At 44.6% G+C, this 14,547-nt stretch overlaps 1 protein-coding gene across 3 annotated transcripts; it reads left to right on the forward strand.

Annotated features, from left to right (window-relative positions):
* Positions 5,616-14,224, forward strand: Pilrb1l1 (paired immunoglobin-like type 2 receptor beta 1 like 1). 3 transcript variants are annotated; one of them, XM_039090009.2, is made up of 5 exons: positions 5,616-6,311; positions 6,607-6,993; positions 9,336-9,525; positions 11,285-11,315; positions 13,913-14,224. In XM_039090009.2, exons 1-4 carry the CDS (start codon positions 6,263-6,265, stop codon positions 11,295-11,297), a joined length of 639 nt encoding a protein of 212 aa, XP_038945937.2. In that variant the 5' UTR covers positions 5,616-6,262; the 3' UTR covers positions 11,298-11,315; positions 13,913-14,224. The 3 variants fall into 3 exon arrangements, with proteins under 3 accessions (XP_038945937.2, XP_038945936.2, XP_038945938.1); XM_039090008.2 differs by lacking the exon at positions 13,913-14,224 and adding an exon at positions 11,843-12,670; XM_039090010.2 differs by lacking the exon at positions 13,913-14,224 and adding an exon at positions 12,351-12,670.

A 14,547-nucleotide genomic window follows, 5' to 3' on the forward strand; every position in this document is an offset into this window, starting at 1 on the left:
CGTTTTACCAAAACTGATCTACAGATTCAATGCAATCCCCATCAAAATTCCAACCCAATTCTTCAGAGAGTTAGACAGAACAATTTGCAAATTCATCTGGAATAACAAAAAACCCAGGATAGCTAAAACTATCCTCAACAATAAAAGGACTTCAGGGGGAATCACTATCCCTGAACTCATGCAGTATTACAGAGCAATAGTGATAAAAACTGCATGGTATTGGTATAGGGACAGGCAGATAGACCAGTGGAATAGAATTGAAGACCCAGAAATGAACCCACACACCTATGGTCACTTGATTTTTGACAAAGGAGCCAAAACCATCCAACGGAAAAAAGATAGCATTTTCAGCAAATGGTGCTGGTTCAACTGGATGTCAGCATGTAGAAGAATGCAGATCGATCCATTCTTATCACTCTGGACAAAGCTTAACTCCAAGTGGATCAAGGACCTCCGCATCAAACCAGATACACTCAAACTAATAGAAGAAAAAGTGGGGAAGCAACTTGAACATGTGGGCACTATAGAAATTTTCCTGAACAAAACACCAATGGCTTATGCTCTAAGATCAAGAATCGACAAATGGGATCTCATAAAACTGCAAAGCTTCTGTAAGGCAAAGGACACTGTGTCTAGGACAAAATGACAACCAACAGATTGGGAAAAGATCTTTACCAATCCTACAACTGAAAGAGGGATTATCTCCAGAATATACAAAGAACTCAAGAAGTTAGACCGCAGGGAGACAAATAACCCTATTAAAAGATGGGGCTTAGAGCTAAACAAAGAATTCACAGTTGAGGAATGCTGAATGGCTGAGAAACACCTACAGAAATGTTCAACATCTTTAGTCATAAGGGAAATGCAAATCAAAACAACCCTGAGATTTCACCTCACACCAGTGAGAATGGCTAAGATCAAAAACACAGGTGACAGCAAATGCTGGTGAGGATGTGGAGAAAGAGGAACACTCCTCCATTGTTGGTGGGATTGCAGACTGGTACAACCATTCTGGAAATCAGTCTGGAGGTTCCTCAGAAAATTGGACACTGAACTACCTGAGGACCCACCTATACCTCTCTTGGGCATATACCCAAGAGACACTCCAACATAAAAAAGACACATGCTCCACTATGTTCATAGCAGCCTTATTTATGATAGACAGAAGCTGGAAAGAACCCAGATGCCCTTCAACAGAGGAATGGATACAGAAAATGTGGTACATCTACACAATGGAATATTACTCAGCTATCAAAAACAATGACTTTATGAAATTCATAGGCAAATGGATGGAACTGGAAAATATCCTGAGTGAGGTAACCCAATCACAGAAAAACACACATGGTGTGCACTCATTGATAAGTGGATATTAGCCCAAGTGCTGGAATCATCCTAGATGCCCAGAACACATGAAATTCAAGAAGGATGACCAAAATGTGAATGCTTCACTCCTCTTCTTTAAAAGGGGAACAAGAATACCCTTGGCAGGGAATAGGGAGGCAAAGTTTAGAACAGAGGCACCCATTCAGAGCCTGCCCCACATGTGGCCCATACATGTACAGTCACCACACTAGATAAGATGGATGAAGCAAAGAAGTGCAGGCTGACAGGAACCAGATGTAGATCTCTCCTGAGAGACACAGCCATAATACAGCAAATACATAGGCGAATGCCAGCAGCAAACCACTGAACTGAGAACGGGACCCCTGTTGAAGGAATCAGAGAAAGGACTGAAAGAGCTCGAAGGGGCTTGAGACCCCATATGAACAACAATGCCAACCAACCAGAGCTTCCAGGGACTAAGCCACTACCCAAAGACTATATATGGACTGACCCTGGACTCCAATCACATAGGTTGCAATGAATAGCCTAGTAAGATCACCAGTGAATAGGGAAGCCCTTGGTCCTGCCAAGACTGAACCCCCAGTGAATGTAATTGTTGGGGGGAGGGCGGTAATGAGGGGAGGATGGGGATGGGAAAACCCACCTAGAAGGGGAGGGGGAGGGGCTAGGGGGATGTTGGCCTGGAAACCAGGATGGGAATAACAGTCAAAATGTCAGTAAGAAATACCCAAGTTAATAAGGATGAAGAAAAAAACTGCAAAGCTTCTGTAAGGCAAACGACACTGTCATTAGGACAAAAACGGCAACCAACAGATTGGGAAAATATCTTTACCAACCCTACATCTGCTAGAGGGCTAATATCCAAAATATACAAAGAACTCAAGAAGTTAGACTCCAGAAAGCCAAGTAAACCCATTAAAAAATGGGGTACAGAGGTAAACAAAACATTCTCAGCTGAGGATTATCGAATGGCCAAAAAGCATCTAAAGAAATGTTCAACATTCTTAGTCATCAGGGAAATGCAAATCAAAACAACCCTGAGATTCCACCTCACGCCAGTCAAAATGGCTAAGATAAAAAAACTCAGATGACAGCAGATGCTGGCAAGGATGTGGAGAAAGAAGAACGCTCCTTCATTGTTGGTGGAATAGCAAACTGGTAAAACCACCCTGGAAATCAGTCTAGAGATTCCTCAGAAAATTGGACATTCCACTACCTGAGGACCCAGCTATACCTCTCCTGGGCATATTCCCAAAAGATGTTCCAACATACAAGGAAGACACATGCTCCACTATGTTCATAGTAGCCTTCTTTATAATAGCCAGAAGCTGGAAAGAACCCAGATTCCCTTCATCAGAGGAATGGATTCAAATATGTGGTACATCTACACAATTGAGTACTATTCAGCTATCAAAAACAATGACTTCATGAAATTCATAGGCAAATGGGATGAACTAGGAAATATCATCCTGAGTGAGGTAACACAATCACAGAAAAACACACTTGGTATGTACTCATTGATATGTGGATATTAGCCAAAAAGTTCGAATTGCCCAAGGCGCAATCCACAGACCACAGGAAACTCAATAAGGATGACCAAAATGAGGATGCTCCCACTCCTTCTTCAAAGGGGAAAAATATCCATAGGAGGGCATATGGAAGCAAAAAATGTGAGTATCTATACTTTAGCTTTTTGATGTTTAGTTTTTCACTCCTTGTGGTATGTTTCTGGTTTTGAGAAATGGCTTTCTCTACTATATAGATCTGAATGATCTGGAACTTGCTCTGTGGACCAAGGCCGGCCTCAAATTCAGCAGCTCCCCCTGCTGCTTCATTTTATAGAACGGGATGAAGTCCTGACTACCATGCCTGACTTATTAATAGGTTTTGGTTTTTTGTTTGTTTCTTTCTTTCTTTCTGAATTGTTTTGTTTTAAGCCACACACCACTTACAGAGGAGGAAGGGGGATTTTATTTCTTTCTGTGGCCACAAACTTGATGACACATATATAAATGTTTCTGCCCTTGGGTATTAGCAGAAGTCAGCAGATGTCGAACCAGAGGAAACTGAGCTGGTCCCCCAGTACCACTCACTGGGCCTTTAGAACACAGTATAGAGAGTTAGCATTTGTCTAGGCCCCATCCCACAGTTACCTGGCATTCCGTCTCTTTTTAATTTGGTAAAACACAACATAGAGTCTCTTCATGGGGGCTCCCATGTGCAGGGGTGCAATGGATGCTCCTGCTGAAGCAGATGAGGGAGAGGAAGATGATGATGTCATTGTAGGGAGAAACACGAAGTCAGATGGCAGCAGGCAACTGAACTATTGTAAAGCTTCCGCTGTAGCCTGAGCATACTGTCACCACCACCAGCTGCCATCCTTTCACCACCGTCTTAGGCTTCTCCAATCTCTTCAGGCACCAGTCTGAATAGGGTAATTTGAGGTTCCTTGGGGTCTTTGTGTTGTCACTATGGAAGAGAAATCAAGGAGTGTATAGGTAGGTGATGTGACACAAATGGAGAAGAGAGGGATACTTTTCATCCGAGGTGATCTGTTGGGTCAGGGCCCAAAGATCCTGCAGTATGTCTTATCTGAGGGATTTCTCTCAAATGGGAGAGTTCAGAGTGAAATAAGAAGACTACAGGCTTTTCTCTCTCGTCTTGGTCATGGGATAATCAATTTGGGCATAAAACAGAGAGTCTGAATGTTGTGGGTTTGTCAGAAACTGGAGTCTGAAGAGTCACTGAGCCTGGTCTGAGGGAGGCCAAGTTTGCTCAGGATGAAGACTGGGGAAAGTTGTGGAAGTTGATCAACTGTTAAAGGTGCCTTCGATGATCTTGGGCTCAATCTCTCTGTATGTGTGTGTCAGTGTGTGTGTGAGAGTGTGTGTATGTGTGAGTGTGTGTGTGTGACAGAGAGATAGGCAGAGTGTGAGTGAGTGTTTCTGTGAGTGTGTGTTAGTGTGTGTTTGTATGAGTGTGTGTGTGAGAGAGAGAGGAGAAAACAGAGACAGAGAGAGAAAGGCAGAGAGAGTGTGTGTGTGAGTGCGTGTGTTTCTGTGAATGTGTGTGAGTGTGAGTGTGATTTGTATGAGTGGGTGCGTGTGTGTGTGTGTGTGTGTGTGTGAGTGAGTGAGTGAGAGAGAGTGAGAGAGAGACAGAGAGAGAGAGAGAGAGAGAGAGAGAGAGAGAGAGTGCCTGTGTTCAATCTCAAGTGCATGCATAAGTAAGTGTGTACTCAATGTATAGAGTCCAGAAAACACCCTTGGGCATTATGATTAGGGACACCATCCTACTTGATTATTAACCCTTGCTTCCTTTGCTTGGTTTCATAGCACTTTGATATGTGGGATTTTGCTGTTGTTTGGTTGGATTTCTTTGGGTTTTGTTTGTTGGTTGGTTTTGTTTTTCTTGTTTTTTGCTTGGTTGGTTGGGTTTGGGTTTTTTGAGACAAATTTTTACTATGTAGTGCTTACTGACCTGAAAGTGGATATATAGACCAAACTGGCTTCAAACTCAGAGAGATTCATTTGTCTCTTCCCATAGCAGGGTTCACATAGAAATTCAGTTGAGTCCAAAACATGAAACTAGGACAGACCCATGACTCAGGATTAAGGAGCCAGCAGGTGACATCAGTAGAACAGGGCACAAGAGACAGCTGGGATCCTGTAGAACTCACCAGGGCCTATTGTGTAAAAATACACATGGCATATGAAAACCTTGCCATGTCCACCCCCTTCTTGCATGAGTTAGCAATCATGTTTGCCCAGAGGCCCCAGAGAGTAAAGGAAAGGCCGATGAAATCTAGAGGTAAGGACTCAGGACAAGGAGGCCATCATCACAGACCTCACTGCAGCTAAGAATGTGGTTCATGTGGTAGAGCTGGCCTAGCATGCACAGAAGCAAACATTTTATGTCCAACAGGAGATAAAGGGGCATGATGGTGCTCACCTGTAATCCCTGCTCATGTGAAGTCCAGGCAGGAGGACCTGTAGACTTTCATTGTCATCTTTAGATACATAAAAAGTTCAAGGACACCTTGGGCTACTTGAGATAAAACTCTCTCTTTCTCTCTCTCTCTCTCTCTCTCTCTCTCTCTCTCTCTCTCTCTCTCTCTCTCTCTCTCTTTCACACACACACACACACACACACACACACACACACACACACACAAAACTCTTTCTGACAAGGACCATAGTCCTAGGCCTTCCATGTATGGCCAACTCATCCCAATGGCTCAGGACAATGTGCCCCTTGAGGGGCACCTAAAAGACACAAAAATACTAAAGCGTATATGAAGTACAGGAAGGGGGAAGTAGGAATAGGGTAAAGGGTCACTAGGCCAAGGCTTGGGACTGAATGTGTTTCCTCATAACCACCTTCCTCATTCTGTATGAAGTGTTTAGAGACAGACAACTTCATTATGTGAGATTATTAGAGAGACACAGTAACCAGCATGGTGGGAGACAAAAGAGATTGAGGAGGGAGAGGAAAGGAATAGAGGAAATACAGAGGAAAGAGGCAGAGTGATAACAAGCCACTTACGAAGTAGAATAGAGAAGATAAGGCATACGGTCAAGGTGGAAGAGGGGAGAACCAGCCCTGCCAAGGACTAGGGTGTGTCTCTCAGTCAAAACTAGGGGCCCAAGAGCCCTGTCATGTTGTCAGTAACCATAAGAGCAGATCTTCTGCAACATGGGAAAAAAAGAAGCCATATCAATAAAGGAAGTTGTTGTCCACAAGGAGGTGGAGATGGAGAGGTCCTGCCCAACTCAGTCCTCCACTTGAGAAGGTCTGAGCACGGGTGTCACTTTACTCTGATTCTCTCTGGACTCCTGAGCACCCCAGTGCCCCTAGACAGGGCATCGATGCCTTCCTGATAGCCCTGCTGCTCTTCCTTCCTGGACATAATCTGGCCATGGCTCAGATTCTCCTTCTTTTGCTGTCGGCAACATGCCTGCACACTGGTGAGTGGTGGGGAACTCTCTAACAGGGACTGAACCAGAGGAGGGAACAGAGTGGCTGGGAAAAGTGGGTGTCTTGTGTCCAGTGTCTGGTAGAGGAGCCAGCCAGGTCTCTCTGACCTAAGAGTTCAACACTCAGAGTAAGCCCAACCCAACCCTTCCCTCTTTTTGCTGTCCCCCCAGCCATAGGGACAGTCCTGCCCTGTGTCCCACACCTCCCTTCACATGAAGGCACAGGATGCTCAGGGTTGTCCTTTAAATCCCTGCAGTGGCTTCAGATTCTCCCTGTCCTTCCCAGGGAACTCAGGAGGATACACAAGAAAAAATTACTTTGGGGTGAACCAACCAGCTGTCCTCTCTGGAGTCCAGGGTGGCTCCATTGAGATCCCCTTCTCCTTCTACTTCCCCTGGAAGTTGGCCAAGGATCCGCAGATGAGCATAGCCTGGAGATGGAAAGAAGTCCATGGGGAATTCATCTACCAGTCCACTCTATCTTTCATTCATGAGCACTTCAAGGACCGGCTCATCCTAAACTGGACACAGGGTCAGACATTCGGAGTCCTCAGAATCCTGAACTTGAAGGAGAATGACCAGGCCACATACTTCAGCCAAGTTTGCCTGCAAACAACAGAAGGCATGAAATGTTGGCAGTCTATTCCTGGGACAAAACTCATTGTTACACATGGTGAGCAACCATGGCACATGGCTTCCTTGTTCCCTACTGTCACCTCAGGCTTCACAACTCTGATCTTCCCTTCATATTATGTTCCCTTGGATCTGTTCAAATATCTGCAAAAAAATTTCTTTATAGTTGTGACAAGTCTTTGCAGCCTCCTATACCTGTCAGCCTCTACTGAGAGAGAACCAGACCTGACTCTAAGCTTCAGCACCCCATGGCTAACACCCTTACTGTCCCAAATCTAACTACAGTCCTGCCCATTTTGACCCATGACTGCAATGTGGATGAGCTTCTCCAGGGTGTAGCTGACTCTCTTGTCCTGTGGCAGGGCTCCAATTGGTCCCTGTATGCAGCATCTACACACAGCTCCAACTTCAGTTCAGAACTTATAGTAGGGACCATGGATATTCTGGTGTCCTCTGGTCTAACTTTAACTGCCACATGTCACCACAGTCCCTCATTTCACCTCATAATTCCCCAGGACACATCTTTCTTCTCTCTCCAGTCTCTTCAGTCATTAGAAAATGAATAAGAAAATATCTTCAATTCCATTATGTGGCCATTCTGTCTTCTGATCCCTCCAGCCCCTCTGATGCAGAAGGAAATGCAGTCCCCTGTACTGGGATCCCTGAGCTCAGTGTAGTGACTGTGTGTCCCTGCATATGCACCAGCAGAACCTGGGAACTGTGTGTTGCTGCATTGCTGCTTACAACCTTTATCTGTTGCTCCCCAAAACCCCACTTTTTATGTGAATACTTCTTTATTTCCTATTTTCGTTCTTCAGCTTTCTTTCTGTCTTTTTCTATTTATTTTGTGTTGGTGTCTCAGCATGTAGTCCTGGCTGTCCTAGTACTCACTATATAGATCCATCTGACCTTAAATTCACAGCAATCTGCCTTGCCTCTGCCTCCTGAGTGTTGACAGTAGAGCATATGCCGCCACATCCAGAAGTGACTCTTGACTGTACTTATGACAACCTATAAGAGGACGCCCACAGCACAGTTACCTGTGCAGGCTACAGCTAACATTTTGACCTGTAGTAGAGTCAGCAGCTGTCTGCAATCAGAGACAAAGGAGCCATTTAATATATGTGTCCAGCTCAGTCATTCTCTAATTTCCTACAGCCACAAATCTTTTATACAGTTCTGTAGGATATGGGGACCAACATGCATAAAAGTATATCATTGCTACTTCATAACTTTAATTATCCTACTGTTATGAATCACAATAGACCTGACATGTCTATTACCTGATATGCAATCCATGTTGGAATAACGATGCACAGGTAGAGAACCACAGGTCTAGAATTCAAAAATAAGTAAATGTTTGGGAAATTATTCTTAGTTATCTGTGTGAAGCAAAGGAATGTAATCTTCCATGGACTGAGCTGCACACATATGGCTAAAATCTTATTTTTTTGAATAAACATTTTGGTATATTCAGTGTGTATGAACTGGTGGGTCTGTAAAGGCAGATTTGTGTGTGTGTGTGTGTGTGTGTGTTTTGTGTGTGTGTGTGTGTGTGTAAGTTTCCATCTCTCTGTGTCTCTGTCTGTATCTGTGTGTGTGTGTGTGTGTGTGTGTGTGTGTGTGTGTAAGTCTGTATGTATCTGTGCTTGAAAGTCAGGGTCTGTGTGTGTGTGTGTGTGTTTCTGTTTATGTTTATATGTTTATGTGTTTATGTATGTAGAAGCTAGAGGAGATCCTGAGGTATCAGCCACCTTATTTTGGGGGATAGACCCTCTCACTGGCTTTAAGTTTCCCATGGAGGCTAGGTTGGCACTGAATGAGCCACAGAGACAATTCTGTCTCCACCTCCTCAGTACTAGGTTTACACCTCATTTGGCTGTGTTTGATGTGGAAATGGACACACAGATCAGGCTAATTGTCCACTCTCAGAGCACTGCATGCCACTGTCCCTTGAGCTAGGATCAAGGGTCAGGCACACTTACCGGGTGCTTGAAATGTATTTTAGGGACCAAACACAGGCTCTGTGTCCCAAGAAACAAGCACTCTATGAAATAACTGTATCTGTATGTTACACATATATAAGTGTAAAAAAAATCATTGTATTTCTCTAACTTATTTATCTGTGTCCCAATGGAAATATGTGGACACAGCCAGGATAGTTGTGGACTGTGTATTTGTGCTTATTCCCCTTGTGTCTCAGCCTTAAGCGTGTGTTTCCGTCCCTGTGAGAAATTCTAGCTCTTCCCCATCCCACATGCAACAGAAGACAAGATGTGACATTCACCCATCCCTCCCTCATCCAGGGGTAATCTGCTCACTTCTCATCTCTCCACAGCTCTCAGTACTATCATGATCTGCTCACTTCTCATCTCTCCACAGATCTCAGTACGACCATGAGGACCCCCTCCATCATCACCTCTGCAGACCCCACAGCTGGCCTGGAGAACATAAGGGGCCAAAGGAATCCTTCACTGCTGAACCTGGGGGGCATCATTGGGATGGTCGTGGCCAAAGTTGTAGTCATCATCCCCCTCTACGGATGGATGATCTCTCTGTGGTGGAAGCAAAGGTAAGTGGTCCAGGACAGGCCTCAACTGAGCTTCCCCAATGAGAGTGGTGTTCTCAGCTGTGGGAGATGGAGAAGGGCAGGGAACAGTAAAGATAACAGAAGGAGGGAGAATGTTCCTGAATTTCCCAAGGACTGCATCCCTGGATCCTGATGTCCTTCCAGACCACCTGGAAATTAGAGTAGCAAATGCAGATGAACACAGAGCCTGTTCCAAAGGAATTCAAAGAGGCATGCAGGAGACACAGGAGCTGACTGCTTAACTGGAAAGAGCTATAGCTGATGAAGAATACCTGAGAGTAGACCAGCACAAGCAGACAACATGTTACAGGAAGTGATAGCTATAAAAAAGAGACACCTCTTTAGTTGGGCGTGTGTGACTAAAATGGAAATTAAAGAGTCTGGTGTGTAATAAAGCCACAAACAGAAGAAATGTGTATGGAGAACCTAACACTACAACAAGTAAAAGAGTTGAGCACTAGAAAACTAAACCCCCTGAAAAAGTATGGAACATCCATTGAAGTGTCTCAGTTGAAGTGATTGCTCCACAAACAGGGACAGGAGTATCATCCCAGGAGCCACAAAAGGAGTTGCCACACAGGTGGAGACAATAGGATCGCTGTGGCTCCCTGGGCTGCCAACCTTACCTACTGTGTGAGAACAATGACTGACCTGACTCACAATCTAGAGAGGACAGCTCCTAAAGGACAATGCCCAAGGTGGTCCGCCAGCAGCACATGAGTCTTCACATTTGCAAATATTCACATGTGGTTATGCGCTGTTCAAAGTGAATTTAAAAAGAAACATTAGAGAAGTCTTATAAATGTAAGAATATTTGCACAATGGAAAATTTTATACACTAAGTCCCTGCAAACACACACACACACACACACACACACACACACACACACTTTCACCTGAAAATACAATGAAGTTCTTTTTCAAAATCCAATAGCATTTTTGTAAAAATAAAAGATTTGTTTTCAAAAATTGGTGTAGTTTAAGAAATAAAAATGGAGGCACAGAGGGGGACACAATAATATCAGCCCTCGGAAAATGCAGACAGGAGAATCATGGGTCAAAGGATATCTACAGTTACATAGCAAACTGTAGGCAACTGGGCTCCAAAGACCTTGCACACACAGCATAATACCTACGTGTGGACTGAGGTCAGAGCAGATTTAAAGTTGTGGGACTACAGGATAAGGATGGAGATGCATAGATGTTGGAGTGTAATGGAAGTTTACAAATGAACATTTAAGTGTGCATCCGACAGTTTCAGACAGGCTCTGCCTTCGATTACCATACGTAGAAGAAGTGAGAGCTGGAAAAGCAGCAGCCAGGGAGGCAACAGAAGACTCACCAGGATTCAAACCATGAGACTGAGTCTGCAGGGTGCAGGAGCCTACACTCAAAGGAAGAACTAGAGAGCCAGATTCCAGAAAGGCAAAAGTGAAATATGGTGTGAACAGAGCGAAGAAAGCAGAGATGTGTCAAGAGGCCAGAGAAGAGGGAAGAAAAGAAAAGAGGAAGAAATAGAAGTGGGTTGGTACACTAGTTCATTGCTCTGATTTGCAGTGTTGTAAAGGTCTGCTGACTACTGGACTCAGGTCCTGGTGATTCTCAGACCTGTCTCTGCCTGGCTGCTGCAGAGCTGTTTGGTGCCCAGGTCCCCTAATGTTACCTGAACTCAGAGAACAGCTGAAATGCAGGACAAAGAACCAGCATGGTTGACACACTGACACAGTTTCTTCTCCTACAGGCCAGCAGAGTAACGCCTAAACCCCAGCCAGGTGAGTGACTGTCATCTCAAGGGAGGATGAGGGGCTGTTGGGAAGTTTATTATGAGAAAAATGGAAGGGAGCCAGAGAGATGATTCGGTCAGAAACACAGGGGACATGGGGAGGAAGGCCTGAGTTTGATGTATCCAGAGCTCACACATTATAAGCCAGGGATGAGGCTAGAATTTGCAAGTCCTGCCCTGCACAAGCAAGAGACAGGGAGAGTCACAGGATGGTCGAACACGTAGTCTAGAACAATTGGTGAGTTTCAGGCCTATGAAAGATCATGACTTTAAAAACTAGGGAGATTTCTCAAGGTGATAAGTCATGGTCATAACATTTTCTAAAATAATTTCATGTGAAATATTTCAAATTACATATTAATGAACAAAAACAGTGAATTCCAGTTAGAGAACTCAATGGGAAATGGAGCCTGCTCCCTAGCTCAATGACCTGGGAATGATTTCTGGGGACCCAAATGGATTAAAGAGAAAACTGACTCAGGACAACTGTCATCTTCCTCTCATGGTCATTCACAGGCTCCGGATGAGACATCATCCCTTCTTCCTCAACTAAGAGACCTCCCAGTGTTAGGATCTCTCAACAGGGAGATTAGTTTATATCAAAATAGTTATTGGTGACCACATACTCTGCATCCCACAACCTCCCATGTGATTCTCTCTGGGAATCAGAATTCTCAGAATTCTTCAGAATTCTGCTGTGAAAGATCACCATACTTGGATAACCCCCACTTCTGCCACATGGTCTCTGAAACCCTCTGCTTGAAACCAACTTCATCTCGTATGTCTCTGGGCCAGAGAGCCTGACTGTGCTCTTCATTCTCTGCCCATGGACTTATTGACACTTTCAATAAATACCTCACTTCCCGCAATCCATCTCCATGTCTCTCCTGAGCCCGCTCATAACACAACTTAGAGAGTGGCACACTGTGTCTAGCATGTGGGTCACTGGGATAGATATAAGGACAATAGTCTGCATTGAAACCAACAGCCTGATAATCAAGGTTCACCTCTTCCTTACTCTCAGGAGGCTGACATCTCATCCAGAGCCCAACCCCCACCCCACATGCTTCACATCAAGTGTCAGACCAAGGCTTCCTTTCCTCACAAGCCCAACTGCATGCACTCACATTCTCATTTCCTACCATGTCGACATTCTTGACTCTGGGTTCTCTCCTAGAATAGGACATTTGTCGCAAGTCCAATCTGTCCTAACATTTGATAGTCATCACATCAACTTCTAATAAAACCCTGTGGGGACACAGAAAACCATCCAGAGTGACCCAGGAGGAATGAAACCAGGCTTCTCATGATAGAAGAAGTTCATTGACATACTCTATACAGATCTACCAACGACACTGAGCCATAATTGAAATGGCACAAATACAGCTCAATGAGTACCATACATGGGCCTTTTCTGAGTAATTGGGGAAACTGTTTCCAATCCCATGAGGCAAGCTAGAGCTACTTGGGGTCATGAAGAGGTCACCAATACTCATGTGGCTAAAGTGAAGCGCCCTGGAGCAGCTATGAGGTATCTACTGTTGTTGTGACTGCATCCTAACACCCTAAGACTGAACACAGCAGCTCTCATGAGTACAGGGACCTTGAGAGCAGGGATGATATTTTCTCTGAGCATTCCTGAAGGGTTGTCACAGCAGGATGCCATGATGGAAGTCTGCCCAGCCGTTTCAAGGAGTCCATTTGTCAGGTCCATGTCGCAGGCATCTGTACTCAGAGAAGGGGCCTTAATCCACTTGCTCAAATGTGACTTCTCAGGTCCTTTTTCATTGCTCAAGATGGAAAAACAAGAGACAAACCCAGAGCAAAGACATAAAGAAACAACGTTCTCAACAACATAGGTGCTTAAGCTCCAGTTGAATACATTTAGGCAGACTGTATCTCTGATGTACCAAAGGGAACATTATGGGGCAACTAGGAAGTAGACATTGGTTTCTGCCCTGGTGACAAGTGTTTGGTATGTGTGTTCCCTAGACTGAGATGATCGGTAAAAAAAAGTACTAAAAGAAATTGGGGATCAAAACATGCCTGTCATCCCTACTATTGACAGGTAGTGATGGGAAGATTGTCAATTGGAATACTGGTTCTTAATCTGTGGGTCATTACATCTTTGAAGTTTGAAGGACATTTTCACAGGAGTCACATTTCAGATATCCTGAATATCATATGTTTATATTATGATCATAACTGTAGCAAAATCACAGACATAAATTACCAATAAAATAAGTTTATGGTTGGAGTCACCCCAACATGAGGAAATATCACAGCATTACAAAGCTTGAGAACCACTGAATTGGAGGCTACTCTTGGTACCTCTTGAGTTTAGGCCAGCCTGGGTTGCATGAGACTGTCTTCAAATCAACAGCAAAGCTTAACAAAACTGAAAACAATAAAGAGGGTCACGGATTGTCGCGCCCACCTCAGCCGGCAAGGAAGATGCAACACCGTCGGATTCTTCTCAACAGCCTTTATTGCAGGACCACCTCATTGCTGATACGGGGACCTCAAGCAGCAAAGGCGCTCGCCTTATATATACAACAGACTGGGGCTATTCTAATTGTCTTTCAGGGATTGGCAGAGCACGAATCACCCCACTATCACCTCTGCTACTTGTCGGAGCATGAACCACCCCATTAGCATGGTACCGCCCCAGCCAGATTGACGCCAGGTGCAAACCCGCACATGCGCAGTACTGTTGTGTACCACAGGAGGGTGCCAGATCACCTCATTATCCTAAGACTGCCCTGGCAAGGGGACAAGCCTGCGTATACGCGATAAGTTGTTTACATCCAGACGGGACTGGATGTCAGTGCCATCTTTGTTTTACCGCGCAGCTCCCTACATCTCCCCCCTTTAGTTTAATAAAATGACTGGACTAGATCTGGGTGTCACGTCAATCTTGTCATTGCTCCTGTCTTAGGTCGTTCCTGATGATGACTCAGAATTATCTGTCATAGGGTAACCCTATTGCCACCGGGCCCCGTGTCTTAGGTTGGTCCAAGCTCGAGGAAAGTTGCCCGTCTCTGGATACAATGACTCCACATGACAGTGACTAAAATGATCTAGGGCAAACTCTTAATCTTTCAAAGAGGCCAGCCATATGTTGGGAGAAGCACCATTTTCAATGGTGATCATAGCCTGGTAAACAACCGCTTTGTGTCTGGCATGTTATCTTTTTAAACGGCCAATAAGCCAGAGACATA

Source organism: Rattus norvegicus, chromosome 12 (assembly GCF_036323735.1).
Source record: "Rattus norvegicus strain BN/NHsdMcwi chromosome 12, GRCr8, whole genome shotgun sequence".
Classification (NCBI taxonomy): domain Eukaryota; kingdom Metazoa; phylum Chordata; class Mammalia; order Rodentia; family Muridae; genus Rattus; species Rattus norvegicus.